Genomic DNA, 26,989 nt, shown 5'->3' on the forward strand with positions numbered 1-26,989 from the left:
TTTGCTTGTGGCAGGAACAGAATTAACGTGCCAATTTGTCATAATTTAAAGCTTTTTAAAAGCAAAGCTGTCTGCTTTTGTCTAAGCCACAAGTTAAAAATAAAAAGAATTTTACACAAACCACAGCAGTGCCAGTCACCCAGGCTTATTCAAAACAGTTAGGGGACAGAGTTTAGGTGAACCAAGCACTGATCATCACTAGGTGACTTGATGCAGTGGTGGGTGGGTGGGGAGGGAGGACGAGACAGACAAACAGTTTTTGGGAATATTGACGCAGCCCCTCTGCAACTCTGTGACCTTGGACATACAAGAGGGTCAGGGAATGCGTGAAGGCCCAGGGCGCGCTGCCTGATGGAGCAGGTGCTGGAGCGGAAGTGAGTCCCCGAGTCTGTCCTTGAGCCTGTGGTTTGCACTGAGGCCCAGCTTTCCATGTGCTTCATGCTCAGTGCTCACCACCACAAACAGGCATTACTCCTGCTTTCCTGGCGGCAGGTGGAGCCCAGGGTGAGGCCCAGGCGAACCCCTTCCTGTAGGACTCGGCGGGGGACTCTGTGGCCTTCCTCAGGTTGGCAGAGCTGCAAGTCCAGGCCCATAGGCCACCGGGCTTGGACCTGCTCCATGGTGTCGGGCCCTCTGCAGCCCCAGGGAACCGCTCACTGAGCGAGGAGGCTGGGCCAGGCCAGGGAAAGCTCGCCTCTCGTTCCACCGCCATAGAAATGACTGGAAAACGAACAGGTGCTCTCCCCGGACTCTGCAGGTATGCCACCCTCCCGTGGATGTACCTGGTATCCAGGGTCTTCCCCAGCGCGGACGTGGCCTTCATCTCCTACGTCTCATTGAACTTCGTCTTTGGCCTCTGCACCCTGCTGATGACCACCATGCCACAGCTGCTGGCCATCGTCTCCAGGGCCCAGGTCAGTGAGTTCTGCTGGCTCCAGGCCTGCACCAGGACAGGAGGCCAGCTCAAGCCGGCCTGGCTACATTCCCTACTGGAACTGAGTGCGTGTGAGCCGGTACCCGAGCTACCAGCCCCAAGAAAGGGAGACTGACTCCGGTGCCCTCCCGAGGGCTGTGGCCCAGCTGGCGACGGCTGTTTGTGTGTCTCCATTAGGGAAGCTAGCTGCCCTGGCACTGTGGAGCTGGCTATTCCTGTGGCTCACTGGCCATCTGGGAGGGCCTGGGACCTGGGGCCAACACAGGGCCAGCACGGAGAACTGGATGCTGTGATGGGCTCTTGGTTTGACTTCTTTTCTCCTTTCCCCGCTCAGAACTTACAGGACATCTCCGACGTGCTCAGGTGGGCCTTCACGCTGTTCCCGCAGTTCTGCCTGGGCCAGGGGCTGGTGGAGCTCTGCTACAACCAGATCAAGTACGACCTGGCACGCGACCTTGGCGTCGACTCCTACTCCAGCCCCTTCTCAATGAGCTTCCTGGGCTGGATCTTCGTGCAGCTGGCCTGCCAGGGCTCCGTCCTGCTGCTGCTGAGGCTGCTGCTGCATGGGGACCTCCTGCAGTGGTCCAGGTGTGTCTGCAGCCACCTCCGTTGGAGGGCGAGACGTCCCCTGCAGGCCGTAGCCTGCAGACAAGTGTGAGAGGTGACACATGCAGAGCTTGGGAGCGGGTGCTAGGTCCCTCTCACTGGGGTGGCGTGAGTCGTGGGCTGGAGGGAGGCTGGCGTCGGCAACTGAGGGCCGCCCTGTGGGGGAGCACGTGGTTGTCTCACAGTCTCAGGGAGCTTTTCTGCTGTGGTCACGCTGGGTCCTGCATGCGGCAGCAGCGCCTCCAGTGCATTCGGGTGGCAGCAGGACTCATCTCAGGGGTGAGGCAGGCTCGCTCCCAGGAGCAGGGAGGTGCAGGAATTCGGGGCCGAAGCCCACGGGCCCTCCAACAGTCCTGTCACCGTGCACACTGCATCTTCGCTTTGTCAGGGTTGGGGGGACAGCGTCAGTTGCCCATGGCACGTAGGAGCCCAGGCAGGGCTGGAGTGTGGCCCCCCACGTGGGTGCCTGTGTGGGTGCACGCCCACACATCCCTGACATCATGTGTAGGTTCCATGTGGCTTTGCCAGGGTGTCCGAGCGTTTGCTGCCCACTAGCATTCTGCGGTGAGCAAGGGAGGACTTCACGTGCTATGAAGTCCTTGCTCCTTGGCCACGCGGCCTGCACCTCGGCCTCATTCTTGCCCAGCAAGGTCCAGTGGGAGCAGGTTCTCACTGGGACTTCAGAGCACGTTCGCTTGCTGTGCGGTACTGGGCCCCCGGGGCCTTCAGGGCCCCCAGAGGCTGCTCGGCCCGTGGATGGGTGGCTGCCAGAGAAGGGGATGGGGAGGAGGCACGTGCTCTCCTGCCTATTTAAAAGTAGGTTAAGACACAAGAAGTTGCCAGACTAGTAGAGAGTCCCTATGGCCCCCTCACCCAGCGTCTCCAGTGACCTAAGTCAGCGTGACGAGGTGTCCAGAGCCTGGGTGTTGACGCTGGCACAGTGCTGCCCTGCGGTCTGTGCCCATGTAGCGAGGACACCGGTGTCGGGATGCACCGGGTTGGAAAGCGCCAGGAGCAGAGTTGGAAGTGGAGATGCGGTTTGAGTCCATCCGACCAATGCTGACTGGGCCGTGCGTGCCAGTGCCAGGCCAGGTGCCGCTGCACCGCACTTCACGCAGCCCCATGCATGTGCGAGGTTGTGCCGTGTGCGAGGTTGTGACGTGTGGGTGTTTCTGCCTGTGGACTCACTTGCTAACTGACCCGTTTGCTGGAATTGCTCAGACTGCGATTCCTCATAACACTTGCGTGGGGAGCCCCTTCTCCACTGAGCACGAGTCTGGCGTGGTCTTGTTTTTCCCACAGTTGAAGGTGAGGCAGGGACTCTGGATGGCGAGGAGGATGGGGCCGTGGAGCTGGCCTGCATCGTCTCCAGACCTGGCCCCTCTTTTGCCTCTGACCCCACCCGCTGTCCTGAGGCCTCCAGCCCCGCCTCCTGGGAGTGAACTGACTCTGACCCTCCTCCCAGGAGCCGCGTTGCCAGCATCCAAGGCACGGTTACATCATGTGAGGACGTGGACGTGGAGAAGGAGCAGGCACGGGTGTTGAAAGGCAGGACCGGTGGGGACCTGCTGGTGCTGTACAACCTCAGCAAGAGCTACCGGGGCCTCTCCGGGCAGCGCGCGGCCGTGCACGACGTGAGCCTGGGCCTGCGGCGGGGAGAGGTGAGGGAGTGTCCCCATGCCTCACTTTCCACCGCAGGCCCCTGTAGCTGTCATTGTCACCCGCTCATGTCCCCCTCGGGGCATCGGCAGTCACAGCTGCCTCAGCCTTCCAATTCCAGCGGCTTCTGCACGGCTCACAGCAGCAGAACCCGGGGGCACAGCACGTGGGCTCCTTCCCCCGTGGACCCTGGGCTGACGGCTGGATGGGGCTGACTCTGCTCTGTGACTTCACACGGGTCCTGTGATGGAGGAGATGTAGTTATTGTTTGGGCTGTGCGGTCACTATTTACCGAGAGTGTGTTCTGTGACTCCGATTGACTTAGGAAACCTCTGCTGACTCGGGCCTGCACGCCCTTTTGTGATGGGCTCCCCCCGGAAGGGGGGGCACACACCCCACAAGGCCGTCGCTTGGGTGCTCTCTCCACGGATGTGGCCATAATCCCATGAGAAGGGTGGAATCAGAACCGTCAGCAGCTGCATCAGTCGTTCCTGATTCGTGTTCAGTTGTGTAAAGGGCTGTCAGCTTGGGAAATAATTGCCTCCAGCTGTCAGACCGGAGGGAGCACCCATGTCCCCACTGTTTCCCGCTGCTCCCAAGCAGGTTGGGGTGGTCCATGCAGTTGCCTGGCCAGCTCCTACCCTGTGCAGGGGTGGGGTGCAGGCATCCTGGAGGTGGGTGCTCGCAGGTGTGGGCTGGCCGGGGCCCCACTGGGCAGAGCAGGTGTGCACACTGCTCTGGCTGGTGGGCAGATAGGCCAGTGTGTTCCTGTGAGTTATTGTGTGTCTTATTCACTTCTCAGCCCCAAGGCCAGCCCTGCGCCCTCTGCAGCCACGTGGTTGAGCCATTTCAGCCATAGGTCACTGCTGCCCCAGGGGGATGCCCAGCTGCAGGGTGCCCGGGGCCTTGGCAAGCCTCCCAGGGAGGTGCCTCCGGGGCGTCCTGGGTAGAGCCTGGGTGATGCTGAGGAGTGGGTCCCGCTCTCCAGGCGCTGAAGGAGCATCGCTGTACAGCTGCTGCGGGCCCGTGGAGAGACAGACAAGGCTGGGAGGGGCCCTGTCCCCCCAGGGGCCCTGTCTCCCCAGGGGCCAGTGACTGGGGCCAGTGTCCCACGGGGCCTCAGGCAGGTGGTGCTGCTTCAGAGCCTCAGGTCGGAGAGGGCAGCCGCGAGGGGTGGGGGCCTCAGACGTGAGCCTTGAAGGATGGACAGGTGGGTGGGTGGCCCAGGCGTGCAGTGCCTGCAGAGCCACCTGGACAGGACGGGTCTGGGACACGGTGGGCCTCGGTGTCAGGGGACAGAGACCCAGTTTAGGGGAAAGTGTGGCTGTTGCAGCAGCTGGGAGTTCCAGGTGGCTGCCGTCACCCAGAGGGATGAGATCATCCCGGGACCACTGACTGGGGACAGAAGACCCTCCACAGTTTTCCGAGACCCAGGGAGCCTGGGGGCAGCTGAAGTCACAGACAGGCTGCCGGCCACCAGGACACTGACGCCTGGCAGGAGAAGGGCTGGAGCCAGCCCCGCTGAGCCTCCGCATAGGCCCTCCAGCTGGGAGTGTGCGCAGGTGCCTGCTGGGGCCTGGCTGAGACTGGGTCTAGGGGAGAAGACAGGGGGCATTTCCCACACGGAACACAGGTCAGGGCTGGGCCAGCTGTGCTGACCCATAGGAATGTCAGGGTGCAGAGCAGCGGGCACCGCCCCGTGACCCTGGGTCAGCCCCAGGCTGGGGTCTGAGCTGGCAGGGATGCAGGCCTGGGACCCTCGCAGGGGGTGCGTCCATCTGGGCGGCCCAGCCAGGGCGGCATTGCCTGTCCTGCACAGCTCGTAGATCCCCGGTCACCAGGGGTGTGTGTTAGGAGCTGGTTGGTGGCCCAGGTGGGGCGGGAGTGTGCCCCCACTGAGCCCTGCACATGCGAGTGCATGTGTCAGGCACTACTAGCACTGGGTCCCGTCCCCTGGGCCATGAGAGTTTCAGACGTGTTCTGGAGTCCACGCGCTGCCTTGTAAGAATGTCTGAGCCAAGATGGAGACGTAGGTGGAGGAACTACCTTGCCTCTGTGCACAACCAAATCTAAGAACAACTATTTTTAACAACAATCACAACCAAGCCACACGGAAAATCGACAATACGGAGTCCAGAGGACAACTAAATGCTCAGCTAAACCGGTAAGAGAAGCGAAACCAGTAGCAGAGCAGGTTAGCAAGAAAAAATCCCCGGGTGGTGCGTGAGCAGCCGAAGGCGCTGATGCGAGCTAGCTGCGGGAGCGCACAGGGAAGAGGCGCGGCAGGCTGTCTGCGGTCGGTCGCGCGCATCTGTGTGCGGAGAAACCAGTGAGAAGGGAAGCCTGCTCGGGGCAGCAGCCTAGCACAATTCCGATCGGATAAACAAGCCCGAGGCGTGTGGTGTGACTGGACGGGCTGGGCTAGCAGAGAGGGCCGCCTTTGCTCCCTCTCTGACCACACCCCCACACACAGCGTCACAAACCAGCAACCTGGGTCGCCCCGTCTTGGTAAACAACTAAGGCTTCGCTCCGCTTACTTAACAGCATGAATAGACCAAAAATGGCTCTAGGACAACTCAGAGCCCCAGAACCGATAGATCTAAGCGATGAAGAAATAGCCAGTCTTTCAGATGCACAGTTCAAAACACTGGTGATCAGGATCTTTACAAAACTGGTTGATTTTAGTCACAAATTAGAGAAACATATAGAAGCTAAACTAATTGAAATGAATGGTAATACAAAGGAAATCAATAGTAATGGAAAGAAAATTGGGACTCAAATCAAGGGAGTGGACCACAAGGAAGAAAAAATGATCAAACAGAAAAGAATGAAGAAATAAGAATTCAGAAAAATGAGGAGAAGCTTAGGAACCTCCAGGACATCTTTAAACGTTCCAACATCCGAATTATAGGGGTACCAGAAGGGGGAAAGGCACAGCCACCAGTGGAAAACTTATTTGAACAAATAATAAAGGAAAATTTTCCCAATCTGGCAAAGGAAATAGACTTCCAGGAAATCCAGGAAGCTCAGAGAGTCCCAAAGAAGTTGGACCCAAGAAGGAACGCACCAAGGCACATCATCATTACATTAGCCAAGATTAAAATGAAGGAGAGAATCCTAGAAGCAGCAAGAGCTAAGGGGACAGTCACCTACAAAGGAGTTCCCATCAGACTATCAGCTGATTTCTCAAAAGAGACCTTATAGGCAAGAAGCGGCTGGAAAGAGGTATTCCAAGTCATGAAAACCAAAGACCTACAACCAAGATTGCTCTACCCAGCAAAGTTTTCATTTAGAATGGAAGGACAGATAAAGTGCTTCTCAGATAAGACCAAATTCAAGGAGTTCATCATCACCAAGCCCTTATTATATGAAATGTTAAAGGGACTTACCTAAGAAAAAGAAGATAAAAAAGATGAACAGTGAAAGGACAGCAAACTCACAGTTAGTAACAACCACACCTAAAACAAAGCAAACTAAGAGGACAGCTAGATCAGGAGTGGAACCATAGAAATGAAGATCTCATGGAGGGTTAGCAACAGGGGAGTGGGAGGAGGAGAAGGGGGGAGAAGGTACAGAAAATAAGTAGCATAGACAGTAGATAGAAAATAGATAAGGGGGAGGGTAAGAATAGTAGGGGAAATACAGAATCTAAAGAATTTGAGACACGTGTTCATGAACTAAAGGGGGAAATGGTGGGGGAGGGGTATGCAGGGTGGAGGGGAATGGAGGGGGGAATAGAGCAAATGTAATGGCATAATCAATAAAAAAAAAAAAAGAATGAGTTTACAAGTCCGCAGATCTCACCAAACGCCGGCAGGGCGAGCTGAAAGCAGGGCCTGTTCCTGGTGCAGGTTGATCTCACCGCTAACCTGTTTCCTCCACTCAGTGCTTCGGGCTCCTGGGGGTGAACGGAGCCGGGAAGACCACCACCTTCAAAATGCTGAGTGGGGACATCACCCCGACTGCAGGACACGCTGTCATCAGGACGCCTGTCGGGTGAGCCGCCTTCCACTGTTTTCTGCCCGCAGAGCTTGTTTGTGGTGGAGCCCAGGGCCCTCCAAGGCCCCTGCAGCACTGGCATCTGAGTTCTTGTCCCCTCCCAGTGTGCCTGAGCTGAGCACCCTCCTGAGTGTGGGTGGGTGAGCTCAGCACCGTGGCTGTGGCTCAGTGTCTGGCTGTGTTCTGGCCACCCTGCCACATGGCCTCATGGGCATCAGTGTGGAGGGTCCCAAGAGCTCAGTCTGTGTCCTCGATTCTCATTTTCAACGCTGGAGCTGAGGGCCCAGCATAGACCCCTTTTCCTGCTACAGCAAACTCCTGAGACTTGCTAGTAGGCGTCTGACGTCTGCTGCTGGGCTCCCGTCAGGAAAACCATGTGCTTGCTGCCATCCTCCAGAGGCCGTAAATAGGCACCAAGTTCTTGGCACTGTCTGAGCTCATCGTCCCTCTGCTGGGGGCCACAGAGTCCCGCCCACACCAACTGGAAAGCACTTTGCTGGAGAGGTTTGCCAGTAGGTTCAGATACAGTAACTGACAAAAGTTGTTCGGACGATCAGAACAACCTGCTAATTGGCCCGTTCTTTGCACCTACAACTCCTGGTCGTCTCTGTGATGTGCTGGACCAAGGACGACATTTTCTGTAATCCTGAAGTTAGTCAATACAGACGGTCTCCTCCTTGCCTAATTTCAACGTGCATTCATGTCTGCGTGTGTGTCTAGTGTCTGTCACCTTCACGTGTGGGTGTGGTGCCTGGCAGGCAGAGAGGCGCGTGCATTTAAACACCAGACGGGGACATGAAGGCGGCCTGTGTGCACCACCACCTGAGTGTTTTGTGACCCTCTTTGGGAGTGGCTGCCCAAGCGTCAGCGTGGATGAGCCTGGTGGGCACTTGGTCCCGCTGTCTTGCTGATCCGCTCTTTCGAACCCCTGCTGGACTTGGCTGCTTTCTCGGGGCCACTTGCGGTGCAGTTTCGTTCGGCCCTGGCTGGAGTGCTCACTGTCCTTCGTCCCACAGGCCGGCCGGCCGCTGGCCGTGCATCCTGCGAGGGTGCTTTGCGCTCTCAGCCGGGAAGCCCGCGCAGGCCTCTGGGCGCTCTGCACACTGCCTTCCGCTGGCACCTTCATTTTACCTTCGCTGTGGAAGATTCTGCGTCTACAGGTTCTTCTGATTAAGGCAATTTATCATTTTTCCTATGTTCTTCTTGGTTTTGAAATCTAAAATTCTCTTTCTAAGTCATAAAGATATTTTCCATATTTTCTTTTCAAAAACTGACTTTTTACATTCATGTGTTTATATGGAGTTTATATTTGGATAAATGATATAATAGAAATATAAATTTAATTTTATTTTTTTCTAACCAGAATTCCAATTTGCCTAATGCTGTGTTCTGCTTGATTGATTGATGAGAGGGAGGGGAAAAAACCACACTGATTCCTTGTCCCACTCACCCGTGTGTTGCTGACCCTTGAGTGGGCCCTGACCGGGACTGAGCCTGCAGCTTCGGTGTGTGGGGGTGATGCGCGGACCCGCTGAGCCTGGTGCCCCTGTTGGACACAGTGTCTCTGCGCCGTCCAGTGGGAGCACTTCCTCTGTCCCGCCCCAGTTCTCGGGGGGCTGGGCCCCGCCCTGGGGGTTGGCCTGGCTTCTGTCCCCTGGGTCTTCCTCTGCAGAATTGCTTGGGTGACTCTGGGACCTTTGTACTTCGAGAGTAACTTTATCAACCTCTCTAAAAATGCTCCAGCACTGGAATTTTGGTTGGAATCGCATCGAATTTATGTTACAGCTGGAAGAGGTTTATATCTTGATGGGACTGTGTCTTCCTTATTTTCATAACCATGGTGATAAGGCCACGTGTCGGGACCACTGAGGAAGTGTCACCGAGACACGTCCCGTGGCTTCTTCACTGCGCCCTTGTGCGTCCATTTCAGATCGAACACCCAGGTGACTCCGTCCTTGTCAGGAGGTGACTCCTCTCCTGACCTCTGCGACTGTCTTCTCATTGGACTTTCTCGCGGCCTGGGAGCGTGCTCACTGACCTCAGAGCAAGCTCATCCATGAGTGTCAGCTCTCACTGGTTCTGTGTCCCCTTCTGTCCACCAGAGGCGGAGTTCAGGGCATTCCTTTCAGACCCCGTCAGGGCGGCAGGGCCCTGCGGGTGCTGGGCAGTTCATGACGAGGGGCTTGGACTCTGGCGCCCCCACCCCCTGCCGCCGTCCGTCCCTACCTGAGCGCTTTGGCCCCCACTGCCAAGCAGGGGCCGGAGCCCCCACCGCCCCCTGGGCAGAGTCCAGCGGGCAGTGGTGTGAGGCCTTGACCCCTGCGTGTCCCGCCCCTGTCCCTGACACGTGGAGGTGGTATTGGGATGGTGGTTTCTATTCTCAGCACTGGTTACCTAGAGATGAGTGAAGCAGAGGAAAGTCTGCCCCTCCTTTCTGGAGACAGAAAAAGCATTGGGTCCACAGTAACTATTGGAGATTCAGTTGATTTTTATGCCCCATTTATAGGGTAGCTGGTGAAGAACTGACATTTTTAACACTGTCTTCTCTTTTGCAAGCCTTGTTTATTTTTCACTTACTGAGATAAATCTAATTCTAAGAAGTATTTTAAGCTGCCCTCATGTGCTGTCTAGGACACAGCGCTCTTCTCAGTAATGAGATGCTCTCCCCCCATCTCCCTCCTGAGGCCCTGCCCCCACTGCCCTTTGCTCTCCCCAAAACTACCGAGACCCCGTGGAAGGGCAGTGTGCCCACCTCCCTGGTCCGGGAACCCCACCCAGGGCGCGGGGTGTCTCCAGGGTGCGTCCTTCTGCAGTTCCACCAGGAATTCTTTGAGGACAACCGTACGTTTACCGATTTTGCATTCACACTTCGAGACCTATGTTGTAATTCTTTTTCTTTTCACATGTTTATGTCTTAAGTCTAATATTTCTATTATTGATCTGTTCTTACCTTTCTACAGCAAACTTGATTTTTGTCATGGATTTAAATCTTATTTGCTAAATTTCATGCAGTACTTTAGATTTATGACTCATAAAAAATTAGTTTGTTGTTGATCTCTCTCATTTCTAATCCTTACTATTAAATTATCCTTATTTTTATTTTGTTATATTTTGACAGTTAAAAGTTTTTACTACTCTTTTTGGAGTCATAACTATGATGAGCATAAGATTTGTACTTTTGCTCTATTCCTATACAACTGTGCTGCTGATGTTTCTCTATAAATTATCTTTATAATTTCTCAACTTTGACTATTTTACTTTAAAGGGAATGAAAGATTGAATTTCTTCACCAATTCAAGTCTTTCAGTTTCCAAATTCATTAAATTTGGGCATTTTTATTAACTTCTCTACCATGCTTTTTCCAGTCTTGTTTATTTTTGAGTTCTTGATTTGAATGACTTTTAAAATGAAAAAGAATACATTATCAAATGCTTAAATTTATAAACATGCTTCCTGTATAAGTATATTTATAAATATACAGCTTTACCTGGACCCTAAAAATTTAGTAAGGGACGTCATCGCTGTCATATTCTCTAAATGACATATATATTTGACTTAGTCTTTAAAAATTTACATGTAAGAGGATTTCTGGATGCTCAAAGTCTCGTGTTCCTGGGCCTACTGTTTTTCTTTCCTTCCGTATTAGTTTCAGGTGCGCACAGGGATGGACTGTACGGCACAAGGAATCTGGTCAACGATACTGGCTTCATATTTTAAAAGTCCCTTTCAGATTTTCGTGGGAGAATAAGGTACATGTGGAGAAGCACATCTCGATGCCTTTTCACACAGCACACGTGCTTTTTCACACAATACCAGCGCAGGGAACCACATCAGGCCACCCCGAGACCCTTCCAGTCACACCGGCCCTGCAGGGTGAGCTCCCCCCCACCCAGCCGAGTTTTAAAAAATGAGCGCAGTATTGTGTGTGACCCGCCCCTCCTCCTAAGGATTCTCTGCGGCTTCGTACCCCACGGGCCCCAGACACAGCCCTCCCTGTGGTTGACTGGTAAGTGCCCCCCTCGGGTGCCCTCTCGCTGCCTGCTCCCCTGCGTTGCAACCCCCCGCTGGTCCTGGGCCCTTGGAGGTGGAGTGGGAGCTGCAGCTGGACTTGGCTGGCTGCCTGCAGGTGCGAGGTTCCTGCTGGGTCTGGCAGCCCTGGGGCTCAGGTGGACCCTCTGCAGGGTGGAGCGGGAGGGGGCTTGGTCCTCTGCCCCAGGAGCCCCTCACCTGGCCTTCACTCTGCTGGGTGAGCTGTGCGTGGTGATGAGGGGCAGGGACGGAAGTCGAGCCAACCCACTCAGTCACGGGGGATCAAAGGGTGGCGGTGTCCCAGCTCTCAGCGGCCAGTTTTCATTTCCTGGCGGGGCGGCTTTATGAGGAGTTGTTCTGCGTATCTGATTTGGTTACGCAGAGGTATAGTGCATATAAACAAGATCAGATAAACCCTTATTCTGTGCCTTTTGCTTCACCCGGTTCTCGAGAGCACTGATTTCCAGCCATCCTCAGTGGTGACGAGTCTGGGTTTGCTTGTCTGGGTCGTGTCCTTCCGGCTCGTTTGGATAGAGATCGGTGTGTCACAGAGTTCCCTGTGCGTCCTGGTCCTGTCTGCTCCCTATGGCCCCCTTTCCTGGCTTCCCGGTGTCCTGCTGGCCCTAATCTGTGCTCTTGGGTGGGGTGAGAACAGGAGCGCTTGCATGGAGACTCCATGAGGTCTTGTGTGCACGTCCCCTTGGCCAGTCACAGGCAGGTGCCTCTTACGTCAGGGCTGTTCCTGCTCCCGACTTCAGGGAGGAGGGTCGGAGACTCGGAAGCTTGGCCATGTGCCTCCCCACTGTGGGCCGAGCCCCGGTGCCACCCCGTTGGCTCGTACTGGCACCAGCTGCTGCTGTCTGCCAGCTGAGGCCACGGTCACACCTGGCTTGGCCTGTGTCAGTGGGCAGATAGCAACATTGGAAACTAATTCCGTTCAAGAGCTGTGAACCGAGAGAGCATGTAGATTCTGCCTAGCGTCCCGCAGAGGGCGGAGCTGAACGAGTCAGACTCACTCGGGGCCGCGTTGCCGATTTGCCTGCAGCCCGGGGTGGGAGGGGTGTTTTTGTTGATTGGGTGGTGGGTGGGTTTTTACTTTTTTTGGAACGTCTCTATTTACAAGTACAAAAGGACAAAATAATCAGAATTTAAAAGGAAATGAAAATATATGGTTTATTTTCTCATCCCTGGGAGGCTGGCTGTCTCCTTTATAATTTTACTTTATCGTTTCTAAAATAATTGGAAAATGAAATTCAAATAGCTGTTCTCAAAAGCACGAATGGATTTACATTTTCCTGATGGTCTGCAAGTCCCTTATTAGGCTCCTGTCTGTGTAATTAGTTTAATTATAACTAAATCACACTTGCATTAATTATATTTTAAACCTTGATTATTTGTAATGTTAATTGTACATTGGTATTCAAGGAATTAAATGAGCATCGAGGAGTCAGCGGGTATCTAACCACTGGGAGCGCTGGCATGGGCCTCGCGGCCCCCGTCCGAGCTCTCTCCCGCCTGAAGCATGTCGTTCGCCCCTTCGCCACGACACAGCCGCTTCTCTGGAAGGCCGTGCTGTGAGGAACGGCACCCTCTCCTCCACTGGTTCACTAGTGCTTGTGAATGCGTGTGCTCAGACTTGACGCTAAGGCAGGTCTGAAGAACGGATTCCAAACTGACCCCCTGCGGTCTCATTCAGGGCCCCAGGAGCCCCTCATCATGACAGCGCCCGCAGACTGCAAGGCGACAGGCGAGAGCCTCTCTCAGTGTGGCCGCGTGGGGTTCAAATCCTGGACTGCTGCGCTTTGTCCGGACGCAGCACAGGGTGGTCATGTCCCCCTCCCCCATGCTGCCCTGCTGCTGGCACCTGTCTGTGCTCAGCCTGGGTCCCTCACCCCCAAAGTAAGTGCTAATGACATAGTTGTGATTTCTGTGACCACGTTCACATGCGTCTTGCCAGGAGCTTAGCATTCTGAACTCCCCTGACCACTGTCCTGACCTTGGCCTCAGGAGGAGGGGCCTGAGGTTGGGAGGAGGGAGTGGGACCAGAGGGCCCTTCAGAGAGAGGCGGAGGGGGGAGGAGGGGCCCAGCTCCGGGCTGGTGTCAGTCTCACCCGCCCCGGGCATCTGAGAGCAGAAGACCAGCACTCTGCAGGTCAGGGCCCACCACCCCACCACCGGAGGGGCAGTGAGAGGGAGCTGTTTGGAAAGACAGCTGACTGATACCAGAGGAGGCTTGTATTTTACAGTAAATACTATGGGGTTTATCTTTCCTTAAAAAGTCAAATACTCAGTGGCTTCTTAAAAAATATGCAGTTTTGTATGACATGCTAAACAAAATTAAAATTACAGTCAGCATTAAAAATGAAAGTGGCAATTAGACAAATAAAAACAGACTAAAATATATAAATATATTAATACCACATTGACAGAATTTAAGGAAAAGGCATATTTGTAGCAAAAATGCTATACATTTTAATAAAATATACTCTCTTATATGAAGTCATTAAGTCAAGAATTTCTGTGTGTGAAATATAAAATAAAAAAATCTTCAAAACGAACTCTGCTAGAAAACCAGAAAGAACACGGCAGGAATAGATTTGAATTCAGATGTCTTAACTCTTTCATTGCCGGACGATTCCAGAAGTGTGTATAAAGTGTGCGTACGTGGCCAACACAAGGCTGTGTGTGGCTTGAGGGTCGTGAATCAGACAGGCCGCATTTCCTGTGGGCCAGGAACGTGACTCCCGTTACAGGAGAGACAGGGAAAGGCACTGGTAACATTACTCAGCAGTGTTCTTGAATCCCAGTGCCACTTGACGACACAGTTAGAAATAATCTGAGTATTTATACAGCTAAAATATTATTTTCTAAAAATGTAATGCATGCAAAATACCCGTGGGAGTCAGTTAAGAGGCGCTGTGAGTTGCGGTGGTCAGATAAAAGTTAATCGTGTGAGAACTGAGAGTGTTTCCGTGTGCCGGCCGTAGCGAGAGTGGGGGACGGACAGGCAGCACTACTGGCGGCTGTGCCCGCGGGGTCTCCCCGCACAGGAAGGAGCGCGGGGGGCCTGTGTGGGGAGTGCAGGTGACATTGTTCTGAGAGCAATAAAAATGGTGCCGGATGGAAAAACCAGTGGTCTTAATATTGTTCTCCCCCCACCGGGTTTTGTCAGTGTAACGCGGTTCTGGTGGGTGCTGCAGGCGGCCGGAGGCCTGGTCACTGAACTTCTGAGGAAGTAGAGAGAGGACAGCTAACTGCAACAACAGGCGTTTTAAGGGGCTGCGCTCACTTTGTGGTAAAATAACGCCGTTCCGGTTGGTTCGCTTCCACGAAGCGGTAGAATAGAGTCAAGGATGAAAGAGACAGCATACAAATTTCACTCAGCGAGGAAGGAAAATTAGGTTAGTGAACTTTCCTGAGACTAGTGTGTAATGTTTCTCACAGAAAACGAGAAACAGCACAAGTAAATATAAACATTCATTAGTCAGTGGGGAAATGATTTCTGAGCATGAATTAAAAAAAACATAGATATATTTAAATGTGGAAAGTTTAAATTCTTCCGTAAAGAAAAACACCAAAATTTAAGGGCAAAAACAAGGATCAGGTAGGACAAAGGGCTGAAAGTGTAACAGGAAAAGGGGTTGCGAAGCCCTAACAGGACATTTGATGGCAGTGCAGGTGGAGACGAGGGCGGCTGTGGACGCTCTTACTACTGGGTGGGCGGGACCCAAGTAGGGGCCATGTGTGTCCGAGGGGCAGCGTGAGTCTGTGAGCCGGAGGCTTCCGAGCTCAGGCCCCGAGGGTACACGGGGTGCAGGGGCTCCGAGCTGCACGCAGTCGCTCAGCCTCCTCCGTGACCACAGGCTGAGAAAACCCTCCCGCTGGCCGAGGAGGACAGTGAGAGACGTCGTTTCCAGGGTTGTCTGTTAACCAGGACGGAGAGTCCACTCAGAGCAGGTCTGCGTGTGTTTGAGTGGATTTCTGAACTACGGGACCGAGGTGATGGAGGAGAGCCGCCACTCGAAGAGATCCCTGCTAAGAATATTTTAGCATTAGCAAGAGAGGGATGAACCTTTTCACCCCAAACCTCTGTGCACCCCAAGGGGACAGTTTGCAGTGAAGCTGCCGAGTCCCCAAAACAAAGGCGAGCTCCGAGAACTAGACGGAGGAGCGCACCGGCCTCCACACTGGAGCGGCGTTGTGTCCGGAGAGCAGCCGCCTGCCCCGGGGCATGCGAGCGTGAGAGAGACGGACTAAGTTAAACGGCGAGTCTGCCTGCTGGGGCACCGGCAGCCTTTCAGGAGCCCGTCGGCGTGTGCTGCTTCAGTGTGGACTTGGGTGTCCCCAGGGCCACAGGGAGGCCAGCGGGACCGCCGCCTGCCCGCCCAGCCGCACTGCCACAGACAGAATGACCAGTGGTGGCATCCTGTGTGAGCCACAGGCACATGGTGCTGCCGGGCTGGCGTGGCTCTGTGGGAAGGAAGCTCTTAATTTGGTGTTATTTGGTGGCTGTTTCTTCTCCCTTGGTTTGCCAGGCTTCGCACCACAGTCCGTCGGCTTGGCGCATGGTATGAGGTGGAGGTCCGCTTCCATTCCTCCGTGTGTGGTGGTCAGGCTCCCGAACCCCACTCACCGTCCCCCCTCCTGGACGTTTGAGGCTGCTCCGTGGAAGTTAATTGGCTGCACGCAACTGGGCTTCTTTCTGGGCCCGAGACTCTGCTGTTTGTGCCGTGGAGCCTGGGTGTGCTTGGTGCCGGTGGCACATCATTCCGATCCTGTGGCTTTGTGGGTGTCACTAGTTGAAGACCAGGAAGTGCGCCGTCTCCAGCTTTAGTTCCCGGGACGGCGTGGGCTGCTCCGGGCCTTAGTGGCTCCCTACCAGCTCAGGGTTTTTCTTTCTGCTTCTGTGAAAAACGCCACGGGCATTTCTGCTCCCCCTGCAATTGGGCAGCTTTGCTTGGGTGCACAGGCTCTTCCGGCCAGGGCCAAGTTCATTGCTGAGTTGTGTCTTCTCCCTGGTGCGGTGTTAGAGGGGTTGCTTGCCTCTCTGGCAGCTTGGAGTCCGTCTGTGAACAGGCGCTTGGGCGCTTTGGTTTGCCTCCTGCAGCTTCACGGAGCTCGTCTGCTCCTTCCAGCTGGTGGGGGATGAGTGCAGGGCAGACACTCCTGCTCGCCCGAGTCCTGTCTGGAGACCACCCTGTGACCGGCTCAGAGGGCTCACCACACGTCCACTCCAGAAATCACTGAGGGTGCGACCGTAGGTTTCTCTGTCTCTCTGATTTCCGTCTGTTCAGCAACAGATCAGATACAATTGTTACACAACTTGTTCGCTTAACACTGGATCTGGAAGGACACTTAGTCATCGATTGACTGGTGGTTCATGTGGATCATTTTGGAGAGAACAGTGGTTCTGACAGCCGCTTCCCGAACATGCCTGCGTCCCAGCTACAATGAGGGGTGCTTCTCGCACATCCTGGCCTCCTGGGCCCCTGGGTCACTCTGCTGTCACTGAACCCCTTTGTGCTAGTTAATGAAGCGCATTTGACAAACCCTGTGAGCTCCCTGGGGACCAGCAGGTTCCAGAGATGGGGCGCTGGGGAGTGGGGTTTTCTGGACTGCACTCTGCTTCTCTGCAGGGAGGACGCGGCTCTGTTTTCGGCCCAGGTGGCGGGCCTCCGCATCGGCTACTGTCCACAGCAGGATGCCCTGGACGAGCACTTGACCGGCTGGGAGCACCTGCGCTACTACGGCCGCCTGCGCGGGCTCCCGATGTCACATGTCCAGGAGGTGAGCCCCTGGGGCTTCCAGGAGGGGGACCCACGCAGCCTCTGCACCCCAGGAGCCAGAAGTACCGGGTTGGACCAGCGTGCCTGAAGGTGCTCCCCGAGCTGGTGCAGAGGATGCCCAGGAAGGGCTCCTGCTGTGTCTGTATTACCGTCACGAGGGCCTGCGCGGAGGGCGGGGGAGCAGTCGGCACACCCTGTCATCCACACCTGTGTGTTGTCCACACCTGTGTGCCCCCCTTCCGTGTCCTCTCCTGTGCCCTTCATGTTGCCCAGCTGCTCCTGTGTATTCAGGGACAGATGTCACAGATGTGGCCTTCCCTGGGGCCCAGTGCAGGGTGAAGACTAGGTGGCGGGTGGCGGGTGGGACAGGGCGGCCCACAAGGCCCTGTCCAGAGGTCGACCCCGTCTTCCTGCCTGTGAGGGGAGCCCGGGGGCGGTCACCACCTGTTGTGAGTGGTGGCGGCGGGCCACGCGGAGCTGGCAGTCTGGACCACAGCTCGGGGACGGTCCAGGTGGGAAGCCACACGGATGGCAGGTGCTCAGGCAGTTTCCCTTCTCTGCTCCTCATCTCTGGGCCTGGGGTGTGGCTCAAATTCCGGGAATTTGGACGGGGGCAGAAATGGGCGGCTTCTGTGATGCACTCTTAGCAAGATTCCGCAGGTGACCACGCAGCCAGCCCTCGCCCCCACTGGTCCGTGGAATCCCTTCTCGGTGCTGCTGCGAGGTGCTGGCCCTCCTCCTTTGACCTCGGGACTCTGTGTGAGACCCGGCTGTCTCTCCCCTGTCCTTGGAGGGTGCCATCTGTTCCCCCCCCCATCTCAGCGGAGCACAGGAGGCTGTTCCCCAGCAGGAGCCCCACTGAGTGCGGGGAGCAGCTGATAAAACCCAGAATCGTAGGCTCGGCCTTACCCCTGCCTGCTCCCTGGTTAGTGTTTGGGTGAAGAGGTGGGCACTGTGGGCACCGCTGGTGGGCTCTTTCCTGGCCCTGAAAAAGGCGCCTGTTGAAGAAGGTCTCAGTGGCAGGGTGGAGAGTGGGCCCTGTCCCTGCAACCTCGGTCCTGAGGCACAGCTGCCTCGGAGCCCTTCCTTGGGCTCCTCACCGGCTGCCCATTGGGGACGGACTTGGCTTCCTGCTTCGCATGGCCGCCGAGTCGGCAGACGGGACCCTGCTTGCCTGGAGGAGCCAGAGGTGGGCACGCAGGGCAGGCGCACCTTCTGGTCCCGGGAGGCTTCGGTTCCGACCAACCCTGCGGTGCAGAGCTTCTTGGTGCTGCAGCGTCGCCATCGTTGTTCCAACCTTTATTTGTTCATCTGTGACACACATGTGTCAGTTTAAAGCTGCATTTCTGTCGTCACTGAGGACGCTCCAGCATGAGCCCATTTCCTCAGTGTCTCCTTCTCCCCCCACGTCGGGAGGAAGCTGGGACCAGGGCCAGCCCGACCACACAGAGATACACATAGGATGACCCGACACCGGTTTCTTGGTGGTCAGGGGACTTAGACGAGATGGTCGCAGAACCAGAGTGTGCGGAGCTGGAAATGGGCTGACCGGCCCCCAGAGGCAGCAGCCCAGCCCACCCCAGGGCCTGAATGCAGAAGACAGGGCCTGGCGGGCGTCATGGGGCTGTGCTGGGCGGCAAGGCCAGAGGGCAGGTGCGGGGGACAGCTCCCTGTGCTGAGGAGCAAGGAGGAGCTGGGCCGGGTCTCTGAGGCTGGTTGAGAAAGGGCTGGTTGAGAGGTGCTGCAGGGGAGGAAGCTGTGATGTGGCCCATGTGCTGGGGGGGGCGGGCAGGGCTCCCCCCCAACTTGATGGGCCGGCCCCCAGCCACTGCCAGCATGCAGTTTGGCCTCCGCCTGACCTACCCCAGTGCCACCGTGAACCAGCCCCCCAGTGGGGGGTCTCTGAGCGGCTTCTGAGGGGGTCCCTTCTTCCCTGCTCATGTCTCTGCTCATTGCCACGCTCCCGCTGGGTTCCGCCCCAGCCTGTTCCCGCCCGACCTCCCTCCTGCCTGCCGATCCCTCCGCTCTCAGGGCTCCCTGGGCTCAGACCTTATGCTCGGCCGCCGCCTGCTGGTCCCACAAGCCCAGAGGGCCCAGTGTACCCAGGGCGCCGTCTGTCCATCCTGAGTGGTCTCCGTGTCCCATGGGTGTCAGCAGGGGGCGGGGAGGAGGGAGGGGCAGCAGGAGGGGCCCTCCTCAAGTGGGGGCCTACAGAGAGCCCCTGTCTTCCAGGTGGCTGGGGACCTGGTACGGCGCTTAGGCCTGGAAGCCCACGTGGACCAGCCCGTGGCCACCTACAGTGGGGGCACCAAGCGGAAGCTGTCGACGGCCCTGGCCCTGCTGGGGAGGCCTGACCTCCTGCTGCTGGTAAGGACTCGGGGGCGCCCTCCCGGGAGCTGGGGCCACGCGGCCTCTCTGAAGTGACCTGCTACTCCCAGGTCGGCACCCCACACGATCTGACTCAGCCCTGGGGTTGTACAGAAATAAGGTGTATTTCTTGATAAGTCACCTTTATTTAACAAATCACATGCCCAGTGAAACTGTGGCATTAGAAATAGTGTTTCAAAGGACACCAGGGTGCGCCTGTAGTCTGAAAACTCGCTGACACTTGTCCCCCGGCCCCGCGACCTCCCGCCTTTGATGTCCTGGCATGCGCGAGCCAGTCACTCGCCAGCCTGCTGGGCGCACTCACGGGCGTGCGGTTCACTGTCAGATGAGAGGACGCGGGTGTGGTCTGATTCACTCACGCTGGACGCTACCTGTGCTGGCTGCTGCCATTGTGTTTAAACTTGACTCTGAGGGAGAGGCGGTGACGCACGGGGTAGGCACTCTGGTGGCACAGCGGCAAGAGACCGGCGCCCTAAGCTCATGAGGAACATGCGTGCAGAGCTGGCTGACCACTGAGAGCTCTGGAGCGCGTCCTGCCGCCGACAAAGGCATCCCTCGGAGGCGGTTCCCGAGATAGGCTCGGTGCCCCTTGAAGAAGAGAGCCTTGGGTTCAGGAGGCCTCGCCTCGTGTGGTGCTGCTGCTGAACATGCGGGGCCCCTCCCGCTCCCGCAGGCCTTTCTCGGCACAGCCCTTGGGAGTCCGTGGCCCTGGGGGTGGTCTTGGGAGCCACCAGGGTGGGAGCTGGTGGGCACGGAGGTGCCGGCTGTACCTGCAGCTGCCCTGCGGACAGAGCAGGGCCCGTCTCGCCCAGGCCGTGCCCCTCACCGGGACCCTCTCTCCCACAGGACGAGCCCAGCTCGGGGATGGACCCCTGCTCGAAGCGGCTCCTGTGGGAAGCGGTGAGGAAGGAGGTTCTGCAGGGCTGTGCGGTGGTGCTGACCTCACACAGGTGAGCCGCGGAGCCGGGCCGGGGGCTGGGAGGTCGGTGTGTCCACAGCCACACCGTGCCGGCCTGGCATCACTCACACTGTCATGGATCAGAACAATGACCCGGAGACAGGAAAGTCACGTCAGCACGGCCACACAGCCAGCGTGGCCGAGCTGGTGCCTGAACCTCACGTCTGCCGCAGGACCCCCTCGCCTGGTCTGCCTTCACGACAGAGCTGGACCCCAGCGCGGGTGCTCCGGGCACCTGGTCCGGCCCTTTCCCCGGCGGGTCCCCCCACAGCCCCGTCTGGTCCTTTCTGTCCGGGGCTGCTTATCCCAGCAGGAGAACAGGCTGCAATGAAACAACAGGTTTCTGAGTCTGGTCTCGTGTTTTCTTCCTCCCAGAATTAGTCTTGTAATTAGATTTTGGAACATTCTTGGCCACGCAACTGTGTGCGTTTCAGGTTCTGTGAGGCCCGTTCATGGAGGGGGCTGTGTGAGTCTCTGAGAACAGACCCCAGGTTCCGACTGTCCCCACACCTGAGAGACGCCCTGTGAGAGCAGTGTCGTGGGCTGTGGGCACCTGCCCCTGCTTGCAAGCTCTCAGGTCGGGTGTGCCCGGTTCCTGGGTGCTGGCAGGGGACGCAGACTCCAGGTTGAGGTGGAACAGGTCACTGCTCCCTGCAAGGGCAGAGCCAGGGTGTCCACAGGGTCACCCTCTCCCCCAGCCCAGCTCCCACACCAAGGGGCGGGGGGAGGTGAGGGGTGTGAGCAGACCCCACTGCTTCACAGCGGCAGATCCCAAGCCAGCACCTGCCTGCAGGAGGCGCCCTCACTCTCCGAGGGCCCTGGAGCAGGGCCCGCTCCTCTCCTGGGTCGGCGGCCTCCCAGGTCTTTGTCCCGGGGGTGCTGGTGTTGGTGGGCGTTGCACGGGTCGTCGCCGTTCGTGTTGCCTCTGGTGTAATTGTAATAGTGCAGTTACAATTGTAAATCTTCACTAAATGCTTTCTGTAAAAAATTAGTGTATATTACAAATAAGTTATGAGTTACAATGTCACTTATTCTATTCTATTTTATATTATAGTGCATTAAAATATCGTGTGCGTTTACTCATATGTAGTAAATATATAATTTACTTCCTCATCACATTTAATATTTATGCTTACTATATTTTACACTTACAAAGTATTATTTTATATTACAATCATTTAAAACAATACTTTTTACATTACAATAATGTTCCACGTTTAAAATGCTCATTTTTCCTCTTTTTGACACACTTCTCCGTAGACTCAAGATCTCCTTTGACTCCATTGATAAATCTTGTTTCTTTTCGCAAAGCTGCCCCATTCGTGTGCGGGGCGCTCTTCCCTCCGTGGCGCGTTTGCAGCACCACAAAGTGCTCTCCGCCCTTTGTGGCTGCTCCCCCCGGTGTGTGGAAACGCCGGGGCTGCTGCATTGTTAACTGTACCCTTGGCCGCCTGCCCTTGACGGTGCCCCTGCGACCTTGGTGCTGTGTCCGTACAGATGCCCGGCTGGCGTGCGGCCCTGGTGATGCGCTGTGGTCACTCTCGTCGCATGTGTCTGAGCCCGGGCCCCACGCTCACCCTCGTGCTTCCCCGCAGCATGGAGGAGTGCGAGGCGCTGTGCACGAGACTCGCCATCATGGTGGACGGCCGCTTCCGGTGCCTCGGGTCCCCCCAGCACCTCAAACACAGGTGGGAGCCTTTCTCTCTGCTCAGGCCGCTGTGGGTCAGCAGGAGGTGGTGGTGCGGTGCGGGCGCCTTGCCCACAGCCTGGCCCGTGGGGAGTCCCTTGGAAATAGACTCAGGTCCCAGCAAAGTGACCGGGCTCTAACTCCGTCCCTCCCTCAGGTTCGGGGACGGGTATGCGGTCAGAGTGTGGGTCTGCCAGAAGGGCGGCCCACACGCCGCCATCTCTGCCTGCCTGCAGCGCCACTTCCCGGGAGCCCAGTTCAAGGTAGTGTGGCGGTTCCGCGTGTGGGGGTCCTGTGTGTGGGGGTCCTGTGTGTGGGGGTCCTGCATATGGGGTCCCGTGTGCGTCCCCGTTCAGCGGAAGGTGTTCACGATGCATAGTTAGCCCTATGCTGGTGCGAGGGGCTGCTCTGGTCGGGGCCTCGTAGCGACAGAGGGGCTGAAGCTCCCTCTGGGCACCACGCTCCAGGCTGACTGCCAGGGACCGCACCCTGCTGGTTCTGGCGCATCACCGCGGGAGTCCGTAGTCATGCTTTCCGCACCTGTGGGCCAGGCCACACCGCACCTTGTGGCCTTCAGGATGGGCCATGCCCCCTGGGTGTGTGGTGGTCACAGGTCTGGTGACACCGGCGTCCCCCTACCGGGTGGGTGCAGGGTCCCCAAACCACCTGCCTAGACCTGCGGGTTCTCGGGCCCCTGCCTGTGAAACCCAAACCTCCCTCTGGGGGTCAGCATCTGAGGGCCCTGCCTCTGGGGCCCCGGGTGGGAGTGGGGGCTCATCATTACTGTGGGGGTGGTGTCCCATGGTAGCACGACCTCCCTGTTTCCACGGTGACCAGGGCAGGCAGGCTGTGTGGGGCTCACAGGCTCACATGGAGCGCCCTGTGGGGACCCCAGGAAACGGCTCCTGTTTCCCCCTCGCCCGGCACATCTGAGAGTGACATGGGAACAGTCATCTCCCGGGAGGTGCTGATGGTGAGGACAGTCAGGACCAAGCATCCAGACAGCGGCTCGCCCTGCGGGGTGACTGCCGCGCACAGAGCACTGGTGGGGAACTGGCGTTCCTGACCCTTCACTGGAGACTCCGAAACCAGTGTGTGGCGGTGAAACTCGGTGGGGCGGCCTCGTTTGGTCACAGGGTGTCACGAGACCCTTTCCCGTGGGGGCTTCTAGGGGCGGCGCCTGAACCTACTGGAGTACCACGTGCCGAAGACACGGGCCGGCCCGGCCGGCCTGCTCAGGGTGCTGGAGAGCAGCAAGGCCGCGCTGAGCATCGAGCGCTACTCCATCAGCCAGACCTCGCTGGAGCAGGTGGGGTCCCTGGAAGGCGCCCCCAGTGGCGTGGGGTCGTGGAGGCCCCCATCCCTGGAGGGAGTTGCTGTCAGGTTTACGAGAGCCCAGGAGGCGGAGGGTGGGCATCGGGTGGTCAGCTTGTCAGGTGCTCGCTGCCCAGGTGCTCGCTGCCCAGGGTCCCTGTGAGGCGTGCTTCTGCTCGTCCACTGTGACACCAGCTATTCCACGGGTGACCCCGCCACCCCCGCCCCACCCCAGGGAACCAAAGGCTGCACCAGAAGAAAGGGGCTTGGTGTTCAAAGAGTGTTTGCATATAAAGTTAAATCACAGCCTCATTCCCAAGGCTGCCTGAGGCAGAGAGAGTTTTAGGTGATTTATTATTGTCCGGAAATACTCGTTGTTCCTGGGGTTTGACTTCGGGATTCACCTGTTCATGGTGATTTGGGGAGTGGGGGGCTGGTGCTGGTGACCGACCGGGGGTTTTCAAGAAAAGCGGGGCAGTGCTTTGTGAGGGTGTCCCTTCTTACAACGCTCGAGAACAAAAGGCCAGCGACTGCCCTTGCTCTTTCAGGTATTTATCAATTTTGCTACCGAGCAGCAGCCGACCCCACCAGCCACTCCCGATCCCTCTGCCGACAGCCGCCAGCCCCAGCCCCTGCCTGTGTGAGTCCTGGGGGTGATGCATCGGAGGGACCCCTGGTCTTCGTCTCGAGGGGCCCTTCTGGAGAAGCCAGCTCGGAGCGGAGGGCAGGCGCTTCCCGTGGTCAAATCTCACTCTCCTCTTCCTCCCCCACTTTGAAACTCTGTTAATTCATAACTAATAGTCGGAACAGTCTTTGCACCCTGCAGACACTGGGGGTCCTCCGGCACAGCTCTGTGGCCCTTGGCTGAGCCCTGGTGGGTCTGGCCTCCCTGTGACCGGGTGTGAGTGGGTTCGGGGTCTGACTCCGACTGCTCAGAGATGGACATCGTCCAATTCCAACGTTTGCCTTCACTTTTAAGGAACCCGAGGCCCCCAAGGTCGCACCTTCCCTAATGTTATCGCAGGAAACAGCACCCGGGACTTTGTGTTACTTCTGTCATGTTTATACGAGACTTGCTCACCAGGGTCGAAGTAAAAATTGAGTGGCTTGAATGCAAACTGGTCCTTACACTGGATGACATTATGAGATACGACATGAAAAAAGTTGCCATTTTTTTCTTCTAAAAGATGCTTTTAAAAAAAAGTAGGACTTAGAGACCTTTTTAGTCAACGCTTCAGCAAAATTAAATAAATTGTACTTGGTACTCTAGCATTTATAAAAGTTTTACCAGAATTTCACAGATTATAATTTTAGGGGAGGATAAATAAATATGATGTGAATGTATTTTCTTTTCTTAATTTGCATTAATAATCACCTTTTCAAAATTATTTTAAGTGCACAGTTTTCAGCTGCATCAGCGGCACCTGGGAGCTGGCCAGAGCGGAGCCCCGGGCCCCGTGGGTCAGAGACAGCGGAGGGGGCCCCGCAGCCGGGGTCGCCGGGCCCCCCAACACCCTGCCATTCCGACACCCATTCCAGTGTGGTAGCGGCGACTGAGGAAACAGGAGCTGCATTCTGGTTCTATGAATGCGGCTAACACAGTACACAGCGTATAGGTACTGATCGCAGACATTTAAAAAATGTCTAAAGATCTCGGAATTACTGTCCTCCCGGAGTCCCCCGGTGTGGAGGGCTGACACATGACCCGACCGGCCCTGCGACCTGGCAGCCGGCCTGGCGCAGGCCATCGAGGCCGCGTGGGCAGCGTGCGAGGCGGGAGGCCGCCCCCAGGCGACACTGCCGGGTGAGCTTCTCTGACTTGTGTGAGCAACAGTCTCTGAGACCTCGGTGGAGGGCCGGCCGCACGGCTTCCAGCTTAGAATCGAACCTTATCCAGTGAAGTTTTTGAGTAATGGCTTGTAATCGAGCAAAAGCTCTTTCTTGTGACATTTCTTCACAGAAGCAAGGTTTCTTTGAGATTTCCCCCCGAACGTCATTCCACACCGGAGGCACTTTCGTACGGGAGGATGCAGACAGGCAGGGGCAGTTTTGAGAGAATGATTTGACTCCTTGGAATCACACTTTCTTTAAAAAGTTACCGCTTAGAGTTCTCTGATTCTTTCCCCCAATCCTGACATCGGCCGGTGGTCCAGTGGAAGGTGTAATGTTTTGTTTGTGGTGTTGCTGAATCAATAAATACAGATGCCAGACGCGACCGTGTGGGTGTGCTGGTCCCTCCACCCCGCACCCAGCTGGGGCGCAGCTGCGTTTGGCCGACAGGTTTCCCGCCTCCTCGGGTGCCCCGTCCTCTAGGTGAAGAGAGACGCGGCTTTTCCTGACGTCCGACAGCTTAAGAGAGTTTACACTGAATTAGGTTTTACTCTGTGCAGCTCTGCACCCCAATAACCCCCTGGTCTTGGTCGTGCTGCTTCTCGGCGTCTGCTCCGAGGCGCCTCCTGGAACAGTGAGGAGGAGCAAGGAGGAAGCCCATCGTGCCAGGACGCCACGTCCCAGAGGGCTGGCCACTGAAGGTCAAGTCCTACGTCAGTGTAAAAAATGTCACTGCGCTTATACATTATGCAGATATTTTATGACTTTGGAGTTCAGCATTTGCCTTAAAACCTTTGAGTTTAAGATCACACAAGCGAGACTTCTAAACAAAGCAGCCCCCCGGGAAAGCACTCGAAGAGGAGAGAGTACGGGTCGAGGTGGGTGTAGCAGGGATGAAGAGGCTCCGGCAACGCGGTGTTGGCACGGAGTTTACCGTCCCCCGGTACTTGAACAGGGGTGTGTGAGAGCCAGCGCACAGACTCTAGACTGCAAAGAGCAAACTCGAATCCTGCCCTGTGATAGCGCAGAGCAGGAGGTTTGGGGCCCCGTCAGCTTGGTTTGGGGGACACGGAGCTGAAAAACGACTCCCCGAAATCGCTCCACCTCGTCTCACAGGGCGTGTGCCCCCCCCCCCAAACCCAAGTGCGTGCGAGGCTGACACCGGTGCCAGGGCCACACATTTTCCCACCCGAACGGGGGTGGGGGTGGGGATGTCGACACTTAACGTTTTCCAGCTGGTTGAACTGTGCGTCCTCCTGGGCTTCTCGTCGCTCTGCGTCAGTGCAGCTCAGTGACGGCCCGTTGACAGCGAGTCACAGCTCAGTGCCACCTCGGGCTCATTCGAAGTCCTTCCTGGCACACCGGCGGGTGGGCACACACACACATAAGCTCTTTCCCTTAGTACCGCTGAGCCCCTCTGTGTGCGTCCACACATGGTGGGTGCTGTAAACACAGGGTGGTGGGTGAGAGGTGAGAAGGCCACAGGCTTTGTCCCTGAGATGCACTGTCAGGCGGGGAAGGCCAAGTGCGGTCTTCAGGCCACAGGTGTGCCCTGCTCGGGGGCCACAGTGACCACAGGTGTCACTGCTTGTAGAGGGAGGGGACTGGCTTCATGGGGTTCTTACCCATAGTCGTGCCTCGGCCGGTGGAGGAAGGGGAAGGGACATTTGAGGGAGACGGAATAGTGGGGCGAACCATGCTGTTCGGTGGGCACTGGGTGCCGCCTGCTGCCTGGGGGACACAGGCGTAGGGGCTGCACTGCCGTCCAGTGTCCAGCACTGCTGTCTTCATGGTTTCCC

General features: G+C 56.7%; 1 protein-coding gene across 2 annotated transcripts in view; it reads left to right on the forward strand.

Annotated features, from left to right (window-relative positions):
* ABCA13 (ATP binding cassette subfamily A member 13) overlaps positions 1-24,740 on the forward strand; it is a 114,322-nt gene extending 89,582 nt beyond the window's left edge. The window contains exons 39-49 of one of the 2 annotated variants that reach the window (XM_053661418.1): positions 758-914; positions 1,269-1,522; positions 3,006-3,201; positions 7,086-7,195; positions 16,864-17,014; positions 19,246-19,380; positions 20,248-20,351; positions 21,955-22,047; positions 22,204-22,309; positions 23,218-23,355; positions 23,909-24,740. In XM_053661418.1, coding sequence (XP_053517393.1) covers positions 758-914; positions 1,269-1,522; positions 3,006-3,201; positions 7,086-7,195; positions 16,864-17,014; positions 19,246-19,380; positions 20,248-20,351; positions 21,955-22,047; positions 22,204-22,309; positions 23,218-23,355; positions 23,909-24,004 — 1,540 coding nt within the window. In that variant the 3' untranslated portion in view covers positions 24,005-24,740. Of the gene's footprint in view, positions 1-757; positions 915-1,268; positions 1,523-3,005; positions 3,202-7,085; positions 7,196-16,863; positions 17,015-19,245; positions 19,381-20,247; positions 20,352-21,954; positions 22,048-22,203; positions 22,310-23,217; positions 23,356-23,908 lie in introns of those variants that run through there. The other variant, XM_053661420.1, reaches the window with a different exon arrangement.
* The last annotated feature ends 2,249 nt before the right edge of the window (positions 24,741-26,989 follow it).

Source organism: Artibeus jamaicensis, unplaced genomic scaffold, assembly GCF_021234435.1.
Source record: "Artibeus jamaicensis isolate MK-2021 breed Jamaican fruit bat unplaced genomic scaffold, CSHL_Jam_final contig_1016, whole genome shotgun sequence".
Lineage (NCBI taxonomy): Eukaryota > Metazoa > Chordata > Mammalia > Chiroptera > Phyllostomidae > Artibeus > Artibeus jamaicensis.